The 13,094-nt window shown below is 39.5% G+C and overlaps 1 protein-coding gene across 1 annotated transcript in view; it reads right to left on the bottom strand.

Moving 5' to 3' along the window:
• Nucleotides 1-11,860: 11,860 nt before the first annotated feature.
• The window catches only part of LOC137425574 (forkhead box protein P4-like), a 224,255-nt gene continuing 223,021 nt past the window's right edge, over nt 11,861-13,094 (bottom strand). Inside the window, exon 17 of the mRNA XM_068114138.2 lies at nt 11,861-12,468. Coding sequence (XP_067970239.1) covers nt 12,315-12,468 — 154 coding nt within the window. The 3' untranslated portion in view covers nt 11,861-12,314. The remainder of the gene's footprint in view (nt 12,469-13,094) is intronic.

Raw genomic sequence — 13,094 nt, 5'->3', positions numbered from 1 at the left:
AGCACTAGGGTCCCTGGCCTTGCCAAAAATAACTGTTAGCCATCCTCCCTCTAATTGAGCATAATGTCGAAAATTTGAGGGTCTGGCTCATAGCCTAATGCCCGTGGGATTCACACGGGTGACCCAACTAGTATACTATATATTATTGCTATATAAATTTATTTTTTATTTAAATTATATTTAATATTATTATTAAATATTATTATTAAATTATTATTGAAATATTAATAATATTATTATAATAATATAAATAATAATAATATTATTAAATATTAAATTATTATTATTATTATTATTTATATTATTTATAAACTTTATTATTGCTATATAAATTTATTTATTATTTAAATTATATTTATACATAGTACCCTCCATAAATATTGTAAGAGTGAAGTGAAATTTATTATTGCTATATGCTCAAGGAATTTGGATTTGAGATCAAAGGCTGCATATGAGGCAAGAGTGCAGAAGCTTCATTGAAATTTTGAATGTAATTTCGGAGAAGAAGTTCCAAGTATTTACATTCCGTTGCAGGTTAACTAAATGGGTTAGGGTCATTCAAGCACAATAGTAGTTCGTACGTGTATCTGCACTATGTTGACAGTACCTCGTACATAACCATAAAATGGATCAGATTTGGCTAATTTACATTTAATTTGGTGATTTTATGTGATGGCAGCTGTTGATGCTGAACCAAGAGTTTCATTCAGAATTACCACATCTATTGAATATCTTTCACTGCACTAAATGTTTTGTGCTCTGTAATCTTGGCTGCTGCCCCATTTCGGATTTTCGAATTTGACTTTATTGTTTCACCTGCTCGGGAGGATTAGCAGGATGGTCGAGAGGTCGCCACACTTTCCATTGATCTGTTTTGCCTGGGTTACACCAGATGTACGTTAAACCAGGGTGGATATATATATATACATATATATACATACACACACAACTACATACAAATGAATGAATATCTATGTAACCCACCTGGAAAATCTGACCAAAGCGGTTAAGTCACCTGTGTTGCCAATTAGAGCTGACTGTGGCCTGCTCGCTGCGTGCGTGATGTATCGCCATATCGGAGCTGGGCCCAAAACCGGCCTAAGATTCATCCTGGGAGCATACATCTAACTGGGTCTCAGAGCCTCCATTACTGATAGAATAACAAGCCATTTGTGCTGTGCATAGCTAACCCGAATTGTTAGCATAATGGATGAATGCCAATTGTGCACCGGTTAACCTCCGGGAGGCCTACGCCGGGGACGTCCAAGCGTGCCATCATTGTTTAAATGTGCCTCGTTGGTTTATCTGCCCAATATATTACCATGAGACACAACATGGTATGTCCTATCAAATATACTACTCAAAGTTACACTTGACTATAGTGGGATGACTTTTGCACTTTACTTGTTTAATGTATTCCACTATGGGCTCATTAAATGAAAAACAGGATTTGTTGATTAGCATGAAATGTCATGGAAAGCTGTAGAAGCAGAAACAAGTTTTGGCACCTGAACAGGACTGGCAAAGAAGTAGTAGTTGCACCTAAATGGTCAATCTATACCAAGGTGGTTCAGATGTCACAGACTTTTGATTATTAAAAACAGAGCAATGTGTGTAGATTCATCATTTTTGAGGAAATCTCCATTATTTTGTGGAAATGGCTCCTAAAGGTTCATATTTCTTACAGTGCATTCAGAAAGTATTCAGACCCCTTCACTTTTTCACATTTTGTTATATTGCAGCCTTATGCTGAAATCGTTTAAATTAATTTCCCCCCCTCATCAATCTTCACTCAATACCCCATTATGACAAAGAGAAAACAGGATTTTAAAAAGTTTTGCAAATATATTAAAAAGACAAAACTGAAATATCACATTGACATAAGTATCCAGACCCTTTGCTATGACACTTGAAATTTAGCTCAGGTGCCTCCCATTTCTCTTGATCATCTTTGAGATGTTTCTACACCTTGATTGGAGTCAACCTGTGGTAAATTCAATTGATTGGACATGATTTGGAAAGGCACACACCTGTCTATATAAGGTGTCACAGCTGACAATGCATATCAGAGCAAAAACCAAGCCATGAGGTCGAAGGAACTGTCTGCAGAGCTCAGAGACAGGATGGCGTCGAGGCACAAATCTGGGGAAGCCTACAAAAAAAAATTCTGCTGCATTGAAGGTTCCCAAGAGCACAGTGGCCTCCATAATTCTTAAATGGAAGAAGTTTGGAACAACCAGGACTCTTCCTAGAGCTGGCCGCCGGGCCAAACTGAGCAATCGGGGGAGAAGGAAGGGCCTTGGTAAGAGAGGTGACCAATAACCCGATGGTCACTCTGGCTGAGCTCCAGAGATCCTGTGTGGAGATGGGAGAAACTTCCAGAAGGACAACCATCACTGCAAAACTCCACCGATCTGGGCGTTATGGCAGAGTGGCCAGACGGAAGCCTCTCCTCAGTGAAAGACACATGAAAGCCCGCTTGGAGTTTGCAAAAAAAGCACCTAAAGGACTCTCAGACTGTGAGAAACAAGATTCTGTGGGCTTTCATGTGCCTCGTTTGGTCAATGGGTGCGTAATTAGTCGGGGGTAAGGGACTAGTTGCATTATTAGGGGACCAAGAATATAAAAGTCTTGGTCTCCTATTGTTATTAGACTTATTATTATTCTTTCCGCCATATTTTATGAAAGCTGTAGCGTCAGCACTGTTGGTCCGATTAAGTTGAAACCTCACAGGAATGTTGGGTCCAATGGGAATTGATGCCATTTTTTTCCCAAATTTCGATTTTGCAATGACAATGTCAACCAGCTTGGATTTAAGCAAAAACTTGAAAAAAAAACAAAAAAAAAAACCTTTCTCTCCAAAACCGCAAATGCTTTCAATTTGATTGTCGAGTTATGATTATCTACCCATAGTGCAAAAAATTGTTCAAGATTACGTCATCGGTTAACCGGTTTCAACTTTTTTGTCCAATTAACACAAAACATTTTTTTTAAATCATCTGCGCAACAATAGGAACTTGAATATGAAATATATTTTTGATTGGTCACATGGTCTGGCAATGAAAAACAAAACAAACAATTTATGATGTCATGGCTTGGGGCCCCGGCATCACTGCTCGCAGTTTTAATTTATTGTTGTTATTGCTTCTTGTACATTCCCTTCCCCATGCCATTTACAATTAAACATACTTGGTCTCGGCTTGAATTCTGGCTGTGGTGGTTCTCCTTGGGTGATTAAAGAAAGACACGTTGAGGGATTAATTGGCTGCTGTTCTCAACACCGCACACTTGGCGCACGTCGCACATCAGGCTCGCTCGGCCAAATTAGCATCAAGTAGTGCGACGTCTAATCGGCATACGTCTGGGCCAATTTTGACTTCCTATCTGTACGGTATTGCGTAATTTGGATGTGTAATCTGACAGGGAAGAACCCAAAATGGTCAACTGTTTTGGTGACTAACCGGATTTGAACCAGGCGACTGGGATGACGAGATGACCACAACAATATTGTTAGCTGCCAATGCACATAATCACGTGATTCCTACTTTAACCCGAGGATGCATTGCTCTGATCCAATGGACCCATAGAATGCTCTAGAGTCTAGAGCAACATGAAGAGCAACATGCATCCTCGGGCTAATGCAATGGCTCACAATTAAGATGGTGGTGATTGAGGAAACAATTAACAATTATGAAAATTCTACTTTGCGAGCACATCGAGCTTGTTTTGAAATTTACAGACGATCGGCTGCACAGTGCGGACATGATTACCTGTCAAGGACATCCGTATGGAGGAGCAACTTGGGGGGCACGGTTTTGCTGAATGAGGTTGTTAAGAATGATGTCCCCACTGTCTTCGTGCATGTCCTTAATAATTACACACAAAAAGAAAGCCTTGATCCGACAGGAAGTATGTTTGTCAAAAGCCGGAGAATACCTTTGGGAGGTAATACGAGTAACTTCAAATGTGGACCACAAATGCACATGTAACCTCTATCAGTGCGGTCAAACAAGACAACCGGCTTTACATCCCCTGTGAACTGGCAGCATGTATGTGAACTTTAAATTTATATTTTTGATGATGCCTGAATGTTTTATTCCCGAAACCACAAGCACAACGATCGGCAGTCAGAAAACACTTTATTCATGTTCTGTAAAACCAATAAATGTAACAAAACCACGTAACATTTGCTGACTTTTAACACACGCTTTAGTGATTACTCTCATTTCCTGAAAGTCCCTTTACATCTTCTGTGTAAGCAATAAAGTGTGGGGTTGGGAGGAGAATTAAATTGGATAATCATGAGATGAGAATAAAATACGTCGGATCTTGAACCTTTACGAGCAAGTGGCACACGCACTGAGAAGCGGATGCATGGCCATACACCTTCTTTAATTATCAATTAATCCATTCACCTTCCCACATTGCCAGCACCATGACCTTACAATAAGGATATTAGAACAGAGGCATGTTGGCACGTGCGAGCACACACACACGCACCCCCAAGGTATGATGCATTTATTGGTCCTTCAATAAGAAAATGCAGTGGAATAGGTTAAAGGAGCAATGCTGGTGGTATCCTCAAAGATAACGGCTTTTCCAGTGAGATTCCCTACCTTTCAAATCCGCACCTCTTCACTGTATATAGTGGTTACTAACCAATGGAGACTACAAAGCAAAATAATAAAAAAAACAAGAAAAACATAAAATGTCCAAGTCAGGGTAAACAAAGCAATGCATTTTTATTATTAATTACTATATTTACACACAATGACACATAAGAATTTTTTTTTAAAGGAAAAAAAAAAAACACATTAGTGCTATACCTGCTTCAAAAAATCTTTACTTTTACCTGAAGGTTTATTTTACAGTCATGAAAGTTTCAAGATACCCCGATACATCAGAAACGTTGGAAAGCTTTTGCTTCTTAATGAACGACGGCCAAAGCAGCGCTGCTCCCACGCACCACTCGTACTCTCACACAAAACACTCCACTTTGTACAAAGGACCGGCTAAGTTAATGTACAACTTTGTTAAAGAATTAAGGGACAATTATGACGTTATTTGAACATATTTGTTTAAGAGGATGATATCCCTGACCCATTAGCACAAAAAAAAATTGGGAGAATAATAAACCCAATAAATGATTTTAAAAATCGGACTATTTTCACTTCCGTTATGCAAATAAGCTACCTCCGTCTGTTTGCATGACGTCACGGGTGCACAGCTCGATTGACGGACACGTACGTCTGCATTTTATCATGAGTTATTCTAGCATTCAAGATACCGATGTGCCAAGCTCTAAACTGTTCCAATTGGCGAGAAATTTGCCCACAGAACTCTGAAGTTTTTCCATCCCTGACCCACGGAAAGATTGTCAACGATCATGTGCGCTTTGTGGTTTAAAAGCCGAGGAACAACCAAATTCAACTTCAAAACATATGTTCATTCAAAATATAATTATCGTGTTGTTTGCGAATACATTTTCGAGCTGTCAGCGTTCGTATTTGATCAACAGGTTCACTACCTGGAAAACTAGCCTCGGAAATTGCTGAAACACGATGCCGTACCGACACTTTTGAGCCACAAATCCTACACAGTTCCTCCATCACATCCCTCTACAATTCGGAGACATAATGCTCAAATACAAAGACAGGTAAGACATTTTGTTTTAACTCTTTTTTTCCCCATAATATTATCCTTTGCAACTCCGTCGATGTCGCTAATTGTGAAGAGACTGTCCACTAGTAATGTAAATACTACCCCTACGTTATATTCAGCAGGTATAGTAGAGAGGTACAGGTACTGCGGTAATTTTTCGATTCGTGTTTCATATCCGCCCTTTCTCACCAGCAAATTCGTCTGTATTCGTTATCACGTCAGATCGGAGCCTTTATTCGTTTACATCACAAGTACTTTTAACATTATATTTTGTTATATTAATGCTATAGTAATAATTTGTGATTGGAATGATGCTGTTTGAAATGTAAATAGAGATTTAGTTTAAAGTAGAATGAGGAAATGACATTCGCGGATTCGGCATTTGTAGTTTTATCATTCGGCATTTGTAGTTTCATCATTTGGCGTATTTTATAAATAATTCTGAAATTATATCTTTAGAAACATATTTTGAAATGTGAAATTTACAAGAAATATGTATGTGCTATTTTGGCAAGTAAATTGACACTAGGTGCACACTTTTGAGTTGTGCATCCGTGACGTCATGCGAATAGACAGATGTAGCTCATTTGCATAATGCCAGTCAATATAGTCTGATATTTAAAAAATGATTATCCGGCTTATTATCCTCCCAAATTTTGTTTTTGTCTGAATAGGTCAGGGATATCATCCTCTAAATATATATATCTTCAAAAAAATCATGGTTGCTTCCCTTTAAGGAATTATTTGGACAAAAAAAGAAAAGAAATGTCGGTCTGCACCTCATGAGGTATTGGCAAAATACTATTTACAATATCGCCGGATTTCTGATGACGATGGTCTCCAATCATGCTTAGGCTGGACCGCAAGATCCACAGCCTGCAGGTTGGTTGAGTTACCAGCTCCAAAAAGCCAATCAAGCAGCACGGTGTTCTAATGGCAGCATTACATCTGTTGCTAATACACCTGGCCATTACGTTTAACCTCCATCGTTCCGGGGCATCTAAATGGCGTTAGGAGATACTGTGGACAACTATTGAACAATGTGTGGCAATAAATAGTGCAGAACAATTTTACATCACCAAGCTTGAACCGTAGAATAAACTGATGCAGTGCGAATGGATGACCTCAAAGATCTGATGTGGTTGCTGCCAAAGTTGTCATCTCATTGAGCAAATTATGTTACACAATGCATGAACAGGCCATCGCTTGGGTCATTAAGGAAAACATTTGGTCAGATCTCTGAGTTACCACCTGTGGTCATTGAATATTTGAGGCCTTTTTGCTGCTCCCTCAACTTCTGAAGTCAACTCGTGAAATTCTCACCAGATTTCTATCAGATCTCATGAAAAATCAGAGGGAGATTGTTTTATGTAGGTCGAGACGTCATCGGAGACTCGTGTTGAGGACGTTCCGACTTCTGTGCAACTCTCACAACTGGTTTTTGTGTCTCGCAAAACTGCCTGTTTTGAGGGCCCAATGAATCAATACTTTGTTAATTACTTACAATTCCGCAATTTTATTGCCACACATTGAGTACGTGTATCACCTGCAACTGTGTACATTCTGGATACCAGACGTTAATACAGGTGATGATACCATTGTTCCATTTATTTTTTGACATTTTCTTCGTGAAGGCAAGAAAACAAGAAATTGTCCTCCGATTGAGAGTGTGTATTCTGACTTGCACAAGTTGAGGACAAAGTTCTAGCAGTTACAACCTTAAGGCCCCAACAAAACATGTCCTTCATGCACAGATTTGACTTTGATTGCACTTATTCTCCATCGAAACTGATTCAAGTGAAGAGCAATACCTCCAATGTAGATTTGAAGTTAATAGGAATGACTCAAACCATGCTGCTGTGCCTAACCGGTGGCCTCCATATGCACGGCCTTGCAAACCGGGGTACAAGTCCAAGTCTATACCCGGTGGCTCAATTCTGTCCATTTTGAGTGCTAAACTAAACTAAAAATTCAGTGAAAAACGGAAGGGGTTTGAACCTGTCAAAAAGGCAATTTGTGTTCTGCAATGTTCAAGTATGTAATTTCATCGACAGAAAATAAAGATTTTAAAAGTCGTAAAAAATTAATTCCGGAAGATTACCGCCGTTTATACAGTCTTATACACCACCTTATCTAACATATTACATTAGGTCTCTGTGCTTGTTGTTTGTGTCCTTTATGACGTCGCTAAAAACTAAGTTTCCTGTTTGGAATGATTTTAAATTTTGCTTCACTGCCAGACAAGCAGACAGAGTAAAAAACTTATCTTGTTCCTCTCTGCACAAATGTGATCGGGACGAATGCAAAGCCAAAGTTCTGTGAAAGCTCAGGTTTGTTTTCCGATTCATGTTCCAATTCGTGTTCAAAATACAACATTTAATTGAAATTAAGTTGTTACTCGATCGTAAACTGACATTTTTCTGAAATTACGTTGTTCTACTTTTCTGAAATACCGACTTCTTTCCAGGAAGTCCTAGCATGTCCATGTGTTTTTTACGTCTCCCACCCCCCAACCCTCTACCTCCCACAGATCTCCCGATGTACCTGCTCTCAAATGTTGTACTTGTGGGCTTTCTCCTCTCTCCCCATCTTGTTTCCCGCTCCCTTTATTTCGTCGTATGTGTCCGTTTGTTTGTTTTTGTCATTAATGTTAGCCTCAATCCTCAACACGAGCCTCAATCTTGTATACAAAAAAATATATATATTTGTGGACAGGACAGAGAGACAAAGAGAAAAAAGTGAACTAACTGCTCAACCTCACTTTTCGCTTCGCCTGCGCGTGATAATGACTTGTACGTCTTGGCCTCTACGCAAGAGAGTTTGAGCAAAATCTTGATAAATATAACTACTTTGTTGACGAAAGCACTCGATGGCATTTCTCTATAAATTATGTTTAGTTTCCCCCAAGTTTGTTTGAGAGAGGTGTGTGGAAACAGAAAAGCATGTAATTGATTGTAATTATGTATTTGCAGGCTCTCCCAAATGGACGGGATTGAACCACTGCGGTATCGATGGGACGACCCCACCCACCGGTTAGCCAAAGCAACGAGGCTTGAGCCACTAAAGGTAAGAGCAACCTTTTGCCACATCAGAGACTCTTCACTTTTGAAACCATTTGCCTGTACGAGTCACCGAGCACGAATTTTCAAATTTTACCTTTCCTTAATCGATGTTTGTATTCCACCTTGTGCAACGGAAATGTATCATTGAGCATAGAGGTTGTCAGTCGTGGTTGTAAGACCCATTGTTCATTGGCTCTACAAAGCTTAAATGTAGACAATGCTAAATATTATCTCCCTTGTCTGGGGATGTGAGGTTTCTGTTGAACTGTATAAATATCTAATTTCTCAACATCCAACACAACGATCAACTACAAACGAAGACGGTAATCCATCCCTAAAGATTGCATTAAAGCTTGTTACTACTCATAAGTGCTAAAAGCTTGGTGTTTCAAGTGCCTTGAGTGATGTGCTCCCATCCGTTTTCACACTATCGAATGCAAACACAACGTGGAAGGCAAGGATTAGAGGTATTAAGATTTTCCTCTAAATTTGAAAATTAGGATTCATGACGTCAACTTGTCAGCCTGATAGCGAACATGGTTTACCTGGATGTATACAAATCCACCAGCCTCCAGGAATCTCCCAGGCCAGAACTGACCCGACCCCGAGGAAGAGTGCCAAAGGTGCTGCACATCGATACTTCGTTTTTCACTCGCTCGTATTATTGGCTATGATAATGGTAAGGTAAGAATGCTCATGTATTTGACACAATACAGTTAAAGCACCAACAACCTGTGCATTGCATCTGTTGTTTCCGTTCTTAATTATAAGGTAATTCTGAGCAGGTTCTGATCAATCAGGTGTTGTTTCTAGTGCCCTTTTTGATGGGAATCAATTACAAACTACAATACACTACTCTCAACAGAATAGCACAGGAAGCTATCAAAGTATTGAATTGCCAAACGTGATGCGTACTAGTTTAGTGTCATGTGTTCAACCCGATAAGGCCCAAATCATCCAACGTGGAACTGTAGCTCACAAGGATGTTGTATATCGAATGGCTCTTGCTGAACAGCAGTATTGGACTGATTACAGTGTTTTTTGGAACAAACTGTAAAATAGGAAAAACAAAATATGCCCACAAATATTTTTTATATTGACCACCGATAAATTTTCCAGGCCAATTGTACGTCATAAATAGAAACCATAAATAATGAGAATGGTACTTGGTAGAGAGCATAGCTTCCAGACAGAGAGACAAACAGACAGACAGACATGGGTGAAAACATAACCTCCACCCACCTTCAGAAGCAGAGGTACCAAGCGAAATGGATGTTAGATACGAAGGTGAATCCTGAACATAGATGCGAATTAAAAACTTTTTACAAAGCTTTGGGGTTTGCTTTTCAAGATGATTATCTGAATTAGGATTGGCACTTTTGTATGCTCTAATCTAGTTACCTCCACCACGAAAGGTTTTCACCCCTGTCTGTCTGTCTGTCTGTCTGTCTGGTTGTCTGTCTGTCTGGTTGTCTGTCTGTCTGGTTGTCTGTCTGTCTGGTTGTCTGTCTGTCTGGTTGTCTGTCTGTCTGATTGTCTGTCTGATTGCTGTTTGGTTGTCTGTTTGTCTGTCTGTCTGGTTGTCTGCCTGGTTGTCTCTGTCTGTCTGTCTGTCTGCCTGCCTGCTGCGAGCAGGATATCTAAAAAATTAATGGACGGATTCAGATGAAATTTGATGGAGAGTTTGGGTGTGTGACAAGGATGAAATGATTCGATTTTGGTGAAGATCCGGATCCCGATCCGGATACTAGAGTTTTAAAGTGATTCCTCACCATTGAGAAATAGGGCCAAAAACTATATACAGCACGATATTTCTAAAATTTATGGACAGATTCAGACGAAACCTGGTGGACAGGTTGGGTGTGCGACAAGGACGAATTGATTCGATTTTGGTGAGGTTTCGGATCTGCATCCATCCTATCAGTAGAGTACAAAATATAAGCTGTTCAACCTGGTGGAGGGATGCATTTACATTGTGATAGTGCTGCTAAAACACAGGTAACCTGAGGCTCCCCATCAAACATGGAGACAAAGAAACATTCAGGAAGTGGAGGGATTATTTATCAGCAATGAATCTTTGTGCATTAAAACGTTAGATATTTACATCAATAACTGCTGCATATAATTTGGCACTTAAATTATAACGAATTTATCTTCATAGCAAAGAAATGAAACGTAATGTTACGATAAAGTTTCACCTCAAAACTTAATCACAAAATCTGAAACTTGAGAACCAAACTGGTTGCTTCGAGGAAATGTAGAACTTTAGAAATCCTCAGGAGCAAAACAGGGTTGTGGAGAAATGGAAAGAAATGATGATAAAACTATAACAAAGAGTTATTGAAAACACTCAAATATCATTTATTTACCTTCCGCAAATTTATTCCATAATAATGTCTCTGTCTCTCCCTCTCTTTCATCTTTTTCTCTCTATTTGTGGTTTGAGGCAAAACTACATGCTTTGGTCTGTGTCGAATGGACTCTCTTATCACTTCCTGGAGAGATGTGCACGAGGCCTATTTGAGGTAAGAATTGGTCATGAAGCAGGGATTCCTTCCTGGAGGCATTCTGCAGTCCAATAGTTTAGAAACAACGTGTTGTGTTCAAGCGCAGCCTGATTTTTGCTTTACCACGTCGGGTTTGACTGGATGGGCCTGCCCACAAAATGGAGCAACGGCAACGCCATTGTCATCACAACAAAAACAAATACATCGAGTGGAAGAGCTCAAATGCTTTTCTGTTGGAGATATAGAACCCACCAAACCTTACATTATTGAACTATTTAACCTTAAAAGTTTTTGTTTTTTTTATCACTGTGAGGAAAGCTACATCCCGTAAAAAATTTCCTTAAGATAGTGAGTGCAATTGCAGGGAATTTATACACAAAAACACAGCCCCAGTCTGCAATCAGCGACTGCATGATCCAGATCATTGTCCAAATCATATCTACCATATTGGCAGGCCACACAAACCTACACATACGGTATCGGCCTAATGAGCCACACAAGTGTCTCTGTATCCTTCTGCATCCTGAGACCTCTGGAATTGACTTTGATAATCATTTATTTATTTAACTCCCTTTAATCCCCCCCAACCTGTCCCCCAGCCCCCAATACAAAATTATACCTCAAGCTCTTAAACCCACTCTCAAACCATGGAGCATCACCACGTTCGAGTACATTGCATGTTCCTCACATTTCCTCAAAAACCTTCAATGGTTGGATAATATCAACAGTCTGAAATCTCCCTGACAACATAAGTACGTGATAATGAACAGGTTAGTAAAAAATAAAAATAAAAACTTTGAACCTCGACACCAGCCATTACCATAATAATATAGTGTCACTAAAACACACAGAGTTGCATCTCCCACCAGGATCGCTTCCCTTTCCTAATGACTGCACATGACCATAGCAAGAAAACTGTACACCTCAACTACTCAATGATCAAATGACGGTACTTTTTACACTGTTGCTTTCACATTGGCACAAGTCGTAACGATTTCACCCTCGGCATCTCTGCGGCGACGGACTGTTTCGTCGGCGAATCCCCATGCTCGTCAAAACATCCACCCTCGACAAAAGGCCTTGGCTAGTCGGGACCATCTGCTGATGCAAGGCTCCCCTCCACGCCTCCCCCGGTGTCTGTATGGGGGCTCGGTATGCTGGGTGCTGCTATACTGGCGCTGTCTGGATGGTCCGTATCATCCTCTCGTGGTTCTGGTTTCACAAAGTACTGAGAAGGCCTGGAAAGAATGGAAGAAACTTTAAACACAACCGACGTCAACAGAGTTGATACTTCATCACGGCAACAACTTCTTTATGAAATATTCTCTCCAACAAAAGCTTCAAATTAACAAGGTAAAATGTTGTGTTGTACTTTAACTTATGGAGGCAATAAAATCGGAAATGAAAAATATGTTTGCTTTAAGAAAAAGAAACAAATTTCCAAACACTGTTGCTTAAGGTATGCATGCTGAGCATTCATTGTCTGCCCAATTAGTATCTGCTGTTTCATGAAACTTTTCCATTATTTAATTTATAATTTATTTCAGAAAGTATAATTTCATTTACCCTTTATGGAGCCTTATGATATCAAATAATAGACACCATTTCATTGCTGTTGAGATATTATTATGTCATTGGACAACTCCATCACAAAACCCACTGCAGGTACGTGGGGCGATCAAATAGTGACGTGTAGAAGATACTCAGAATGTCCAAGACTGCCAAGAGGTATAACAAAGCATACTGTATATACTACATGTAATATATATATATACAGTCACGTGAAAAAGTAAGTACACCCCATGTAAAGTTTTGACTTTTTCAACATATTTCAACATACAGCTATTTGATCTTCATTTCAACA

This window comes from Myxine glutinosa, chromosome 4, assembly GCF_964187855.1.
Source record: "Myxine glutinosa chromosome 4, kmMyxGlut1.1, whole genome shotgun sequence".
Lineage (NCBI taxonomy): Eukaryota > Metazoa > Chordata > Myxini > Myxiniformes > Myxinidae > Myxine > Myxine glutinosa.
Note: the sequence above shows the minus strand (reverse complement) of the source record. Positions and strands in the feature narration are given on the sequence as shown.